The sequence below is a fragment of the Aulostomus chinensis genome, chromosome 21 (genome assembly GCF_037954235.1).
Source record: "Aulostomus chinensis isolate RoL2024-O1b breed Wild chromosome 21, RoL_Achi_v1.0, whole genome shotgun sequence".
Taxonomy (NCBI): Eukaryota; Metazoa; Chordata; class Actinopteri; order Syngnathiformes; family Aulostomidae; genus Aulostomus; species Aulostomus chinensis.
This window is the reverse complement of record NC_141340.1, coordinates 13,682,191-13,697,706: the sequence shown is the minus strand read 5'-3', so window position 1 is coordinate 13,697,706 and position 15,516 is coordinate 13,682,191. Positions and strand designations below refer to the sequence as shown.

Sequence of the window (15,516 nt, the reverse complement as noted above, 5' to 3'; positions counted from 1 at the left end):
TCCCTTCCCTTCTCTTCTCTTCTCTTCTCTTCTCTTCTCTTCTCTTCTCTTCTCTTCTCTTCTCTTCTCTTCTCTTCTCTTCTCGTCTCTTCTGCCATCCTCCTTCCCCTTTGTCCTCTCCCTCCCTTCTCTCTTTTTCTTGACCCTCCTCTACCCTGTAGACCTGACCCAGCGTGTCCATGACCAGGTCCTAAGTTATGTCCTATGTCCCTACTTTCCCACCATAGCTCCCTCCTCCCCTGGTGTCGACTCCGCTCCTTTGCAGCGCACAGGAAGTCATGGAACAGGAACTGGAAACTACAGCCGTGGTGGGAGTAACAACTATGCTACAGTGGGACCAGGCTACACCACAAGTGGAGGTGGTGGAGGGGGAGACATGTATGGATCAGACCCCTATGTTGCAGACCCCTACCGCACCCTGCAGTACTGCCCCTCGGTGGTGGAATCACCCTACAGCAAGTCTGGACCTGCCCTGCCACCGGAAGGCAGCCTACAGCGCTCACCTTCTATCGACTCGATTCAGAAAGATCCCAGGTAGGATGAAAGCATCAGTTGGGACTTATATGGTTCTGTGAATGAGGTGTGTGTGTGTGTGTGTGTGTGTGTGTGTGTGTGTGTGTGTGTGTGTGTTTGTGTGTGTGTTTTACATGCAAAATGATGGAACTTTGGATATGGACAGGCACATCAGAGGATGTGCTGGTGAGATCTGTTCACCCATTTGACTCTGTGAATGAACTCTGACCCTTTTTATCTATCAGTTCATAGAATACACACAACAACACACAACACACGCACATGTATTTCTTATTCTTGACCTCTCCTATGTGTCATGATGCCAAAGATGTCTGGGGTGAAACATACACACACATCCCTGCCCATTATTCCTCCTCCAATGCAGCAACAATTCAGAGATCTTTCAGCAAAAGTTGTGTTTTGTTAGTTTTGGATACCTAAAGTTTATGTTCCACTGAAATGTTTATATACCTGTCGCAACAGATGGGGTAGAGTCTTTGTGTTGCTCTTGTTTTTCTGTAATTTCCATTTTGGGTTATATGCCTGGCGTAGTAGTACCTGGCTGGTACTATTATCACCACATTGTTCCTTTCATTTCTCTAACTCAATGATTCCCAAACTGGGGTACACATACCCCCAGGGGCACATAGGGTATGCCAAAAAAAAACATAGTATTCTTTCAAAGTCCTCCAAGGATAAACAAATGTTTTATGTTTTTCCCACACCCATTCTATGAGGACCAGCTCTTTCTCTGATTGGATGTTACTAGCCTATCAGTATTCCTCATGGGTTGGGGAGAATATGGCTCTTCAGCACCCAATGTTTTCTCTAACTTGCTCAAATGTGGATTAAAGCTTAGAAACTAGTACCACGCCCATGGGAAGCAGAATGGGGTTTTAGCTGTTGTTCCATGTCCTTAGTGAGTCCCTTTGGTAAAAGTCATCTGCCCCATTCTCCAGTCTGAAGAAGCCAACATTTATGTTAGCAGTTCTAGCTGAGCCAGCGGTGCCTGTTACGCAAGTTGAAGGTCTGCGACTTTGAGGGCTTAGCAGAAAAACCTAAGAATATAGAAATTTACTATAATAACTGTAACCTAACAGCAGTTCGCATTTGACCATTTTGATTTCGATTCCCCCCCCCCCCATGTCATGCTGTGTGTCAAAAAAGTCTAACAAGGCTGTGATCACTTCCGTCCTTTTGTGTCCGCAATTAAGCATAGCGCTCTCTCCCTTCTTTGTTTATGTATATACAGTATATATATATCTATATATCTATATATCTATCTATCTATCTATCTATCTATCTATATATATATATATATATATATATATATATATATATATATGTATATATATATATATCACAGACCTCTTGATGTATAATTCCTTTAATTACAGAGCCAGAGGGATTGAGACTTGCATGGATCAAGCAACTGTCAATCATAGTGGGGAGGGAGACAGAGAGTTGGCTTGTAATTGAGAGAGAGCCGGAAAGTATTGACCTCATCCAGCCTTTGGTTTTTGTCTCATAACCTTTGGTTGCTGTTACTGGCACAAGTAAACCCTTGCAAAAGTTTCACACAGCCTGCCCTTTGTTTCTCAGTGTTGTTGGAGGTCTTATGGCCTGACATGACCTTCTCCTCCCACAAATATCTGATTAAAAAAAGATCCTCTTCCAAGTAAAGTTGTATTCAACTGCCAAACAACTAACATTCCTTTTTTTAGTCAAAGCTGTTGTTGAGCTCTGATGTTAGCATCGAAGTCGTGATTTATTTGTGTTCGCACAACTAGCACACAGCAAACCCTTTAAAAAAAAAAAAGGACTGAAAGCATAAGGACAATGAAACTGACAAGCTATAGACAAAAGAAGAAATGCTCAAACATATTTCTCCTCATAGATGAGGACGTAATGCGCACGCATAACCAAACACCCTGAAAGAGATGATTTTCGTCTGTGAAATTTTTTGTCTTGTTCATGTTCAACTTAAGCTACTCATTTAACTTGATTTTAACTCCGAGTTTTGCTAAACCCTCTTGACATTCTTTAATTTTGACTTCTTTAAGCTTTGCTGTTGGATATCAACAGTTCCTCTCCTTCATATCATTGACTCGGAACGGTGTGTTACATTTCTCTTTGGTGTCAGGTTGAATGGCCTGCTCTAACTTTGCTCTCTCCGTCTGTCTCTGTCTCTGTCTCTCTATCTCTCTCTTGCTCTAATTGGATCTAGCTGAGCTTACATGAATTGCTAAATGAGTTAGCAGCTATTATAGACAAGGAACACTGAATGAGGGCAGAGGTTGTTCCGTGTGTGCGTGTTGTGTGTGTTTTTTAACATTTCATCATTACCATATTTCATTCCTTGTTTGTGTGTTACTGTATTTTGTATAAATATATGTGTGTATTTGTGTGTGTGTGTGTGTGTGTGTGTAAGTAACACAGTTAGGGGCCATTACAGCTGCCAAGGAGTGTGCGCGATAGAGCAGAGGTGAGGACATCAGCACAAAGAGAAAACTCAATAAGCGCTAATGGATGGGTGTGAGGAAAGGAGAAGAGGAAGGAAAGAGGGAGGAATTGGTGAAGATGATAGCAATGGGAGAGGCGTTTATGAACAGTGGATGAAGAGGAGAAGGAGTCACATGAGGAGACTGTGGTGGGAAATAAATGGAGAAGGGGAAATTTAGTTGAAGGTTGAGGGTGGATGGATATTTTGAGCTTAAGTGAGAAGAATGTAGATAAATGATGCCCTTAATGGTTGCCTTTGTGTGGTTTCCTTAAACCCTTTTTCCATTTAAAAGAGATTCATAACCCCAGTAAGATTCCTGCTTAAATTGAATATTCAAAACAATATTTGAAGACAAAAACACTGAACACAGAGCCGAGGCGAGAATAAGAACGGGGGGGGGGGGGGGGGGAGCAATAATGAAGGAAAAAAGAAAGATGAGCAAATAAAGGAGATTGGGCAAAGCTAAAGTAAGAAGAAAAAAGAAAGCACCGAGAGTCATTTGATTAGGGAATACAGGAGACACGAGAGATCGAAGGGAGACAGAAAACAAGAAAGGAGGGAGGAACAATGCAAGGCGTAGCGGGGCTTGTGGGCAAGAGCAGAAGGGAGAGAGAATTGAACATTAGCTCAGGGAGAATGGGAGTTGGGGGCCAGTGGTTATTGTTACACATATTTGGAGCTTAGGAAGCATCCACGACGGTGGAAAACATTATGGAGGAGGAGTAGCAGAAAGGGAGGAGAATTCACAGTATTTAGAAGTGAGGATGGATGGCACTGAAACAGCAGTGCGATCCAAAACAAGACAATGGTATTGTTTCAGCTGGGGGGACCTTTTATCAAATAGTCTGTAATATACGGTCGACACCTGTTGAGATCAAATGAATCCAGCTTTGCTTATTTAAACATCAACTTTCTTTATTTCTATTTTCTATGAATCAAGTTAATGATTGTGCACATCAAACTGTGCCACTGCTCCCTCACCGAGGTTTGCAATCCAAGTTTTTTCACCCTGGTTTACTCTCACACAGGCAACTCACCACAAAACTTTGTGCTTTTTATTCAAAACGAGTGACCCATTTTAGTCATATTTCAAAATTGTTACCTCTCAGGAAAAACACGAGCTAGCTCTGTATGTGCCACATGCTTACGAGTGGTTAACAAATGTGAAATAATGAACTTTGAGAGTAATCCATGTTTTAAAAGACTTTTCTATTATAATGTTTGGTGAAGGCTCCAGGATCAGATACTTTTCCAGCACCCATTATGCTCTCTGGTGTAAAATGCACAGGTTTCAGCGACATGGCTACACTCACAGCTTTTTGTTATAATACCTTGGACTTGCAGTTTCAGTCAAGCTTCAGATGAATGCTGTATTTATGAACAATAACAACATTTTTGCTAATGTTGGAAATATAAATCAACGTATTCTTTAGTTGCGTGCTTGAAAAGGTGCACTGTTACAGCTAAAACCTTCCAGCCCTTGCAGGATGCTGGCAGTACAAGATCAAAATCTCACCGCCATATTACGTCTATATTATCAACAATCAGATAGAGCGAACTGACGTCTTACATTCCGACCGTCTCACCCTGGTAGATGCTGTCTGGGGCTCATCTGCGGATCTTTATTCTTGTTTTTACCGACTTTTACTCCGGGCTTTACGAGTCAGAGGTACCAGATGACTCCACATACATGAATGTATTTACAGAACCCCTGGGCCTCTCATCTCTCCTGACTGCACAAGCCAAACAACTGCTCGCACAAAACACTTCAGAGGAACTGAAAATACAGTAGCTGTCGTCTCGATGGAAAGATACAAGTCACTCGGGCTTGATGGGAAACCTCAAGAACTACTAAAGCTTTGCTGCTCGATTTGATTTTACATGATGGTGGCTACTTCCATCACGGTCTGATTTCATTATCTTAGATGGTGGGAGCTGCACTTTTTTTTTTTTTAAACTTGTGACTTTAAGATATATGTAAAAGCTCTTTCTGACAGATTGAACACACATCCATCAGACTCAACATTTTTTTTTCTCTAATTGATGTGAGCGGAACCAATAAAAGTCATGTATTCCAGGCGCTTTGCTAGGCTGGACTGGTGCTACCACATGAGCTTCCAGAGGCGTCACACAGTGGCTTCACAGTAGTGTCTGTAGAGGGGGTTAGCTGAGGTGGGCTCCATTATTCTACTCTACTATTCTAATTGGCTCTCTTGAAGTATGGAAAAGTCCTGCAAGGTCCTTGGTTACAACTGCACATTTCATAGATTCTCTCCTATCTGGCACAGCAATCATTTCATAACAGACCTTTTTTTTTGTTTTGCCATCTTGGTCAGATAAAAATGTCCATACTTTGAGTTATATTTTCAATTCGGTGGTTTCCACTCTCTCTCTCTCTCTCTCTGTCTGTGTGTCTGTCTGTCTCTCTCTCTCTCTCTCTCTGGTAAGTCCTACCTCTTATATTTAAGGATTGGGGCCGCATTTAAATCATATGATGTTCCCTGGATAGCCATCATCCCTGTTTTGGACATTTACAACAAACTCGGGCTGAATTTTTTTTTTAATAATTAACAATGTTTAAAGGGGTAGCCTGGTGGTGCAGTCGCCTGTGGCCTCACAGCGAGAAGGTTTTCCAGGTTCCAGTCCCGGCTCGGGGATGGAGTCTTTCTGTGTGAGTCTCCATGTTCTCCCTGTTCCTGTGTGGGTTCTCTCTGGTACTCCAGCTTCCTCCCACAGTCCAAAGACATCAAGAGAGGACGAGGCTGATTGATACTCTAAATTGACCGTAGGTGTGACTGTGAGTGTGAATGGTTGTCTGTCTCTGTGTGTTGGTCCTGTGATGGACTGGTGACCTGTCCAGGGTGAACCCCGCCTCTCACCCGAAGGCAGATGGGATAGGGTCCAGCCACCTGGGTACCCGCAGAGAACCCACGCAGGCACACAGAGAACATGCAGACTCCACACAGAAAGATCCTGTGCTCGTTCCATGGCTTGATGATGAAATCACTGTTTACACTCCCTTGATATGATGTGATCTTGTCTGACACGTCATTGTCACTACTCACTAGTGTTTGTGCGCTCGTGGCCTGATTGCATCACTCGATTTATGAACAGTCTGCAATGGTCAGTGGGGACTCGTGTAGTTCTGTGAATGAGGTTTCTGTGTGTGTGTGTGTATGTGTGTGTGCGTGCGTGCGTGTGTTCAAGGCGGTGTCAAAGTGAGTGAGAATTCTACAATTCTACAATTTCATTTCGCAGACGCTTTTGTCCAAAGCAACGTACAACACAAGCAAGAATTTAGACTTAATTAAGGAAAAGCCCATAGGAAGCGCAAAAGTGCTTCAGTTGTGATTTGGTCACAGGTACTGCCATCTAGTGGCAGAGGAAGTGTCAACCCCCCCCCCCTCCCTTTTTTTTTGTTTTGTTTATTTGACAAACATACAACATCACACAATACAGTTCGTGCTAACATAATCACTAAGTGCTGGGTCTTGGACCCTCTGACTTATTCTACCCCACAGGACAAAGTGGAGAAGAGTCAGGTTAAGTGCCTAGGTGCTCTCTGAACAATTGAGTCTTCAATTGTCTCTTGAGAAGGAAACAGATTGTGTGTCATCATTTGTAATAGCATGGCTGATGCAACACTTACCCATGTGTCAGACAGTCAAAAGGATAATGTCATTGTGTGTGTTTTGTGCAGAAAGAAGGATGGAGAGAGTTATAATGCAGTGACTTCTGCTGAAGAAAGACAACCAGAGCTTGTAATTCTCTCCTTTGACAATTGTCTCTTAGTGTACATTTATGTATGACTCCTCACCTGCTTTGGATGGAAATTGCATCACTGGTAAACAACGTGGGTGTATGCACACTGTTTTGAGTTGAAAGGGAGACATGCGCACACACGCATATCAGCATACCTAGTTTACTATACTATGCACCTGGGAGAGTTTTATTGTCTAAACTGCAGACAGATCATGTTTCCTCGGTATTGACTTGGATGAGTTCTCTGCTCCATCTAGAATTTACAGCTGCGGCCACTGCACCGGTCCCACATCCTTAATCTAATAGTGTTATCTATTTGTAGTGCTGGTCTTGTTATAAATGGTAGACTAATGATATCATGCATATGCAGTGGTAATAATGATGTGACGTGTTTTTTACAGGCCGACCCAGCATCAGCATTGGTCCCCTGAATCAAAAGCCAAAGGAAATTTAACATCGGATATCCAGTATGATTTTTGAAATGCAATGACAATTGCAAGAAGTGCAACACTAACTTAATGCTACGAACGAACCACACCGCGAGAGCAGGACTTCAACATCAGCGCAGCTAGCCTTGCACTTCTCCCGCTTTCAGCATGAGGACATTTGTTGTCCCGTTTAGCCACTTGGTACCAGTTGTTGTTGATAAGGTACTAAAATGATGCGTTTTATTACATAGAAAAAAGTTCAAATAGCTTACGCTGGTGTGAAATCACATAAACTGTGAGACAGGGGAACAGAAAGCTCAGCAGCTTACTTACAGTTTTAGAACTTATTGCTGTGTGTCTCCAAACTCCTGCGCTACCTCACCCTCAGGCACACTGACTTTTCCCATTCAAATGTTAGAGATTGTGATTTGGTATGGACTGCATGGGGTTAAGATGGAAAAGATCTGTTAAAATAAGTGGAAGTTATTTACAGTAAATTTAAAATTGAATTACAACTTAGTGTGTAAGGCTGCACGGTGGTGCAGTGGTCAGCACTGTGGCCTCACAGCAAGAAGGTTCCGGGTTCCAGTCCCGGCTCGGGCGCGGGATCTTTCTGTGTGGAGTCTCCATGTTCTCCCCGTGTCTGTGTGGGTTCTCTCTGGTACTCCAGCTTCCTCCCACAGTCCAAAAACATGCAATTGGGGACGAGGCTGATTGATACTCTAAATTGACCGTAGGTATGAATGTGAGAGTGAATGGTTGTTCGTCTGTTGGTCCTGCGATGGACTGGCGACCTGTCCAGGGTGAACCACGCCTCTCGCCCGTTGACGCTGGGATAGGCTCCAGCCCCCCCCCCCCCCCCGCGACCCTTAATGTGTAGGAATAAGCGAAAGATGACGATGGACGATGGAACTTAGTGTGTATTCTTTTGCCAGTGATATGAACAGTTTCAGCACCATGGAGAGAGACATAGAGAAACAGTTGGATGATCTCAGGACCAAGGACAGAGACCAAGAAAACCAGTGTGAGACTCTGCTGCAGCTTTTCTCACCGTTTGCACCGTTGATGACTCAATGAAACGAAAAGCAACAAAATACAAATGTGTAGGTATCAATGAATGAATAAAAACTGGGTTCTATAATCTGCAGGACAAAAGATGCCTCTGGTTAGTTTCGGGCTTATGAAAGCTCTACAACATATGAGTTTTACAGATGACCATGGTTTTAAATCATTTATCTGGATGGCAGAAATTGCTATTGTAGCCTGTAAGTGCAGATTTTCTAAGGAGTTTTATTTTTTTGAGTTGTTATAATAAACCTTGCTGAAGGAACGCTTGTAGCATCTTCACAGCCACGGCTTCACACAATCTTGTCCTTTTCATTTAGAAACCAAATATACACTTTTGTTTTTGTTTTTGTTTTGTTTTGTTTTGTTTTGTTTGCACTTCAGTTCGTAATGTGGTTTAGTGGGCAGTAGCTCAAGTATTAAACTATTACAAACACTGTTTGATTGAAGGATATCGTTAAAGCTACAGGAGAGAGTTAGTTGTCATGGGAAAGGCAGATAAAAGGATGGGAGAAGGCAGGCGAGGGAGGACAGAGGAGGTGTGAGAGTCCCAGGGTGAGTGAGAGATTCCAAGAAAGAGAAAGGAGGGAAGAGAAAAGGAGACAGATAGAGGAGAGAGGACACACTCTATTGGCTCTCAGCACGGCCCAGGGGTAATTTCCACTCCACATGAGAAATGCATGCTGGGATATGGTATCACCTCCAGGGGAGGGTAATGATGCATTGCCAGAACCTTGGCCCTGAGGCACAGCTGTGTGCGTTTGTGCGTGCCTGTGCGTGTGTGTATGTGTGTGTGACTGTGTGTGTACGTGCATCTGTGCCCTGGCCATCATCCCTGCCTGTTCTGGGTAAATTGCCCATTGTAGTTATTTTCCTTTTCTGAGGTGGCCTATCTGTTTGTGCGTGTGCTCATAAATGTGTGTGTGTGTGACCTTGGGATGGTAACAACCGTGTGTCTGTGTGTGTGTCTGCTCTTGTCTCAATGATCTTCACCCTGAATGTGAAGCTTGAGCTGTGGAGAGAGAGACAAACTCACCTACACACGCATTTTTGAAATTGTTGGCCAATTAAAGCTAAACTTTTAGCCATCCGTCAAACCCACAGGGTGGCATTTGTGACATGGTGAAATGACTTTGTGAAATGAATCATGGGAGCAATATTTTCTACAACAATTAGAAAACTTTAAAGGTGGATGGATTGTGTTACGTTAATTAATCAGATGTGTTTGTTTGGGCTGTCAGATATGTGTCAAATAATAAGAATGATTTGACCAAAAAAATGATTTCACTGACAAATGATGAAGGGAGACAGTGTGGAGACAGTTGCTGAATTATGAGTTGGAAATTCAACTTTTGAGATCAATTTTGTATCTACTGTATTAGTTGAGAGGAAATGTCATACTCTTGACATCAATATCTCTATCAGTATTAGTGCCCGTTTTACTTTGTGGGTACTTTTACTCTCAGTGTTTACCATAAATACAATAATGCTGCAGCTAGCGATTCAGCATTGATCTCTGCTAGTGTTAATGCTAAGCTAACATCCACCAGCATCCACATCCAGTGAAAAAGAGTCATTCATTCATCCATCCATTTTCTTCCACTTATTCCTTTTAAGGGTCGCGGGGGGGGGGGGGTCTGGAGCCTATCCCAACGGCTACGGGCGAGAGGCGGGGTTCACCCTGGACAGGTCACCGTCCATCACAGGGCCAACACATAGAGACAGACAACCATTCACACTCACAGTCACACCTACAGTCAATTTAGAGTATCAATCAGCCTCGTCCCCTCTTGATGTCTTTGGACTGTGGGAGGAAGCTGGAGTACCAGAGAGAACCCACACAGGAACAGGGAGAACATGGAGACTCACACAGAAAGGTCCTGTGCTGGAGCCGGGACTCAAACCTGGAACCTTCTTGCTGTGAGGGGACAGTGCTGACCACTGCACCACCGTGCCGCCAAGACCCATTTTCTCAAACAACCAAAATAGTTTAATCAATGAACTGAAGATGTCAAGTCAGATTTACTTCTATAGCACATGAAATATGGGTCGTAATCACAGCATAATTGGGTAAATAGATTGATGAATCAGTATAAAATGAAATTAATACACACAGCATTTCAATTAAGGGTAAGATTATTGGTGCGGTTATGGTATATTCAAAAGCTACCTGAAGAGGTGAGTCTTGAGGACTGAGGGCTGAAGGATTCACTGGAGCAGGCAGATCTAATTTCTTTGTTGATGCTAGCTGCAGTTGTGCTGCCAACGTTAGCGTCAGCTGCTGTGAGGGACTTTAGTTGTTGGCTGTCAAATGTGACATAGTTCTCTGCTTTCTAGAAGTGTTGTTTGCTCAACTTCAGTGTGTGCGTGTGTGTATGTGCGCGCACCCACTGTTAATTTCACTTGACCCGTTTTGTAGAGTGCATTGTCTGCATCAGGCACTGGAGCCCACTTTTGACTCACCATTGTGTCACTGATTGTGTATAAGTAGGGTGCTGCAAGGGGGACATCACGGTGTCACCCTCTCCGCTACTCTACTGCCAGATATACTATCAAGTAATTGGTAACTATAATTCGGTCAGTTGGGTACCCAACACTATAAGACACCATACTGACGAAGGAAACTTGGTTAATGAATGAACGGTAGAGTAGAGAAAATGTGTTAGTTGTTTGAATTTGTTGGACTTGAATCACAGAAGTCTGCAGCATGCTGTGTGTGCGCATTCTCGAAGCATAAATTATTGTGTAGCCGCGCACACCGAATCACAATTCAACAACCCACACATGAGAGAAACATGGGTTTAATTGCAGTGCTCAGTGTTTCACTGATTGATAGATGGTTGACTGTGTCATGTTCTTTTGATCCAATCACTGCTTTATTGTTTTTCACAGTGATTAGCCCCACTAACATTGCTTTGATGACCATCCATCAAGCTAATGTACCTGTTCATGCTAATGCACATATTCATCAAGTCAAGCTAATGTAAAAGGGGGGGGGGGGGGGGGTTAATGTACAGTATTTTACCAGCGTCTCAGTATACAGAGCGACAGCAGGCTCTCCATCTCTCCTCCTTGCATTCATGCTGCCGCTCTGTCTCCTGACACCCGCAGCATTTGGGAGGGATTATGGGAAAATGTCACACCAGCAGAATTACTGTATATCTCTTCTTCTCCTCCTCATGCCTCACTTCACCTCGCTTCCTCTCTAAGTCATACTTGGGAACAGGACACACATCTACTGCACAAGTGACACACTAGCAGAAATTGAGCAGAAATATCATCAGTATAAAAGTACAGATCATTATCTTAATCTCACCTGCTTGGAGAAAACATCAAGACAGTCCAAATTCTCCCTGTGACATGTCATGTTTATTGCAAATGCAAGTCACATTGAATTTGCAGTGTGCAGTCGTTTAAAAATTCTGAACGGTTTGTTAGAGTTCTTCGCAAAAGCTAATTCGATATTTAGTTCGAGACAAAAGCGCTCCATTTGCTCCAGTCGAAACCAAAAGCACATCTTTGTTTGAATGCTGTCAGAATTCAGATGCATTTGAGCACAGTGGAACTGCCCCCATGAGAGTGCTACGAAGATGCTATTTTCCCCAGGACTTCAGTGCAGTCTTACATGACCTCAGCGCTATCGACTTTACACTCAGACAAATGTATCTTGTCTTTAATTACACCTTTTATTAACATCCTCCGCAGGCGACGATGTCGAGTGGTTGTACATCTTGCATGCCACTGCTGTCTTTGCGCGAGGCTCAGTCTTCCATGAGGCTGCAGATGTTAAGGTCAGCGAGTTGTATATCTCATGTGCTGGAGAGGGATCTTGACCTTTCAGCTGAGTTGCTTGCAGGAAATCAAGCATTAAGTGCTTGTTATTAGACCCAGCGGGACTCCGTAATGACAAGAAAAGTAAAACAATGCTGAGGACCGCGACGTGGGCTATAAGAAAGAGAGAAGAGTTAGATACAAGCAAGTGTGTGTTTAAAAAGGGAACAGAAGAGATTGAACAAATTTTACAGATCGAAATTGTCAGAACTATAGAAGCGCTTCCATTTTGCGGTCATCTCATGTCACTGTTTGTAAAATGAAAACTTGCAGATGCCACATAAACTTCGTCCAACACTGCTGCAATCTGACGTCCTGATGAAAGGACACAGATGTGTTGACAAACAGTACAGTAGAAAATAGCAGCAGATAAATATGTCACAGAATGTAGGAAGAAAAAAAAATACATAATTTGCATTCGAGCATTTTGTAAGCCCAGTGTATGCTCGCTTATTGTAGCTCCAGCCTCTTCTAACCCACTAACAGTAGTGACCTTTGAAAGTTGCTGTGTTCCATTTGTCTCAGTGAGTTTTCATGTTGCGTCTTTGCTGAGAATGAAGACCCCAGAAACCACACATAAATTACACGCTACAATGTTGTTCAAGAGCAAACACACAAGTCAACGAGGTCTGAGAGTAATATCCAACTACAGTGTCAAAGGAGCATTACACTACACCGCCAGTATGCGAGCGACTGCTTGATGCCCAGAGGTGGGCTTGATGTGGCATTGGTTTCATACCCAGACTGTCAAGATTCATCCAGATGAGGAAGTGAAACAGCAGCACTTGAGGCTCCCTCCCCTGACCAAGACCCTGAACCCTTTGACTGTACAGCCAAACCCACACCAGCCTACATCCACATAAATAAGGTTTCATTTCAAAATGAACAAATGTAACTACGTTTGCTGTGCACATCTGCACAACTCTGAATTTTCAACGCGGTCACAGACGTCAACACGTGATTTGACCTCTTCCCGGAGATAAAGAAAATCCACATCAGCATTTTATTTACTTGAGCATGGATTGGACCGACGAGAGAACATTTCACGTGTCCAGACCTCACACCACGCACTACACTACATCCATGGAGAAACTGCAAGAATGCTCGTGGGCTACCCCAGCAAGTGGTTTCAGTTCTCTAACGAGCCTGTGAAGCTGAAGGCTGAGCTGAAGGATGTTGTTGTCATGTTCTAAAGTTGGTTTCACACAGAAAATTCAGCTGGAAGAAGTCGCAAAAAATTTGAAACTTTCATTTGTTCTGGTTTTCTTTCACGCTGTATTTTGTCAAGCACAGCAAGCAAACATCATGTGGTCAGAGGGTGCTGGGATTCCAAGGGCATGCTTTATTCATTACAAGTGCAATGCAGACCACAGTCCAATCTGTTTTTGTTTTTTTTTACTTTTTTGCTGCCTACAATATTGCATTTACTCACGGTTTATGCCCTTACAGTTCAAATTTTAAAAAAAAAACTCCCCCTGCTCCTCCTCCTCCTCCTCTTCTCTCTCCTCGCTGTCTTGTAGCATCCCCACATGTCAGTTAGATTAATGGTTTTTGGTTCACTTCCTTCATTTGGTCGGTTTCTTTTCACACCTCAAGCAAACTGCACAAGTTTTTTTAGGAGGACCGTGGTCTGGTTGTTTTGTCTGGACCGTGGTTCCGGGGGAGTTCCTACAACCAGACATTTGGTCAGCATCATAAAGAAAAAAGTGAACCACAGGAGGTGTGGCAGGGACCTCCCGATCACGTTCTGTCACAGAGCTCCCCCTTGTTGATGGATGATGCTCCTCATACGGTTTAAATCTCTAACACTTGCTTTGCAGCTTCTACCAGCGTGTGTTTCCACCAACCTGATCATCGTCCCTGTGCTACTTTTATTTCCAGTTTCACCTCGCCGTCGCTCCGAGCAGAGAAATCTCCGGTCTGACTTTTACTCCAAAATACTTTCTACAAGTGATCACGGAGTAGAAAATCTGCTTCCTGCTTTCGCTGCCATGTGCATACCCAGTGCAGGCGCACTCTCACAGTCAGGAGGTGCGCCTCTCCCAGTGTTCTACTGTCGTTGGAGATGAATTCTGAATACGGTGTCCAAACACTTGTTAGTTTGGGTGCTGTGTCAGACTGAGAATGCAGAACAGCAGGTTGTGCCTGAGAAAGCAGTCAACCTCTCTTCCTCTTACCCAACTAAATAATGTTAGACTAAAAAAAAACTGTTAATGGAGCCTCACTATTTACCACATAGAGAAACACTGATAACTCACTGTGTAAAAATAGATGCTTGGCTGTCCCTTTATGTCTTTCATTATTTATTTTCATCCCGGGAATCTCTCCAGTTTGGATCATAGACCCCCTGCTTGATACTTGCAAAGTCAAGCCAATTTTTGTTTTTCCATTGAGTCATGATGAAATAAGTCATCCCGAGGGTTGCAGACTCAATTTAGAAACATTCAGCCCCCATGTACCCATCGATCCATTTCTGTCTTTTCCCTGTACCGCCACTCTCAGGTGTAGAGAGGGCTTGGGAGCGATGGTGGGTGGGGAGGTGTACACATTCATCCTCAAGCTTAACCCAATCCCCCCTCCTGTTGTTCTTTCTATTACAGCAGCTTCTCTCTTAATTCTGCTTTTTTTTTTTTTTTTTTTAAATCCCGCCCTATCTCACCCATTGAGGATGTTATCAGCTAAACTGGTGTGTTATCAGTTATCATCACCACCATTAGAATGCTTCAGATGGGGTAAACTCCACCTACCAAAGAGCCAGAAGTTGCATATCATCTATTCTCTTCCCATGAAAACAGTGAAAAGATTTTCTCTCTGTCTTGGGTCTCTTTCTGTCTTTCCTTCCTTCAATCAATCTTTTGATTCTATTTTTCACTGCGGGGCATTCATTGACTTGTAAAAATTGATTTTTAATTTTGTGTCAGCTCAATGCGGAGCCTAGACCCACAGGTCAGTCTTACAAGTCTTTGTTCAGAGAGACTTAAGACTATCTCGCAGCTTCTGTCGCTATAGTTATGTTGTCTACACCTATAAGAATACGATTGCATTAGAATCGAGTATCAGAAGATGATTGTATTAGAATAGAAATTGGGGAAAAAAATATTAAAGTAGGCTCAGGGTTTCTTTGTCACTGTGTTCTATTTCCTTCAAGCGAAGACATCTGAAACTCAGTGATCATTCTGGAGTTGAGCCGGATTTATTGAAGTACTACAGTGCAGCAAAGACAGCTCTTTGCACACCACCTCCTCCTCTGGATCTGAGAGCTCAGATCCAGAGGAGGAGATGACTTGGAATCGCAGGGATAGAAGTGTGATACAACGAAGTAGACGACACTTTACTACCATCTTTGTTAGAGGAAAATTTCAGGGAAGGTTACGAGTCGGGCTGTAGCTGCATACCTCCACCTACAGAGCCACA

At 43.2% G+C, this 15,516-nt stretch overlaps 1 protein-coding gene across 6 annotated transcripts in view; it reads left to right on the top strand.

The window, feature by feature from the left end:
• ctnnd2a (catenin (cadherin-associated protein), delta 2a) overlaps positions 1–15,516 on the top strand; it is a 292,727-nt gene that overhangs the window by 171,654 nt on the left and 105,557 nt on the right. For 5 of the 6 annotated variants that reach the window (XM_086191968.1, XM_086191964.1, XM_086191967.1 and 2 more), the window contains exon 12: positions 162–534. In XM_086191968.1, coding sequence (XP_086048094.1) covers positions 162–534 — 373 coding nt within the window. The remainder of the gene's footprint in view (positions 1–161; positions 535–15,516) is intronic. The other variant, XM_086191965.1, reaches the window with a different exon arrangement.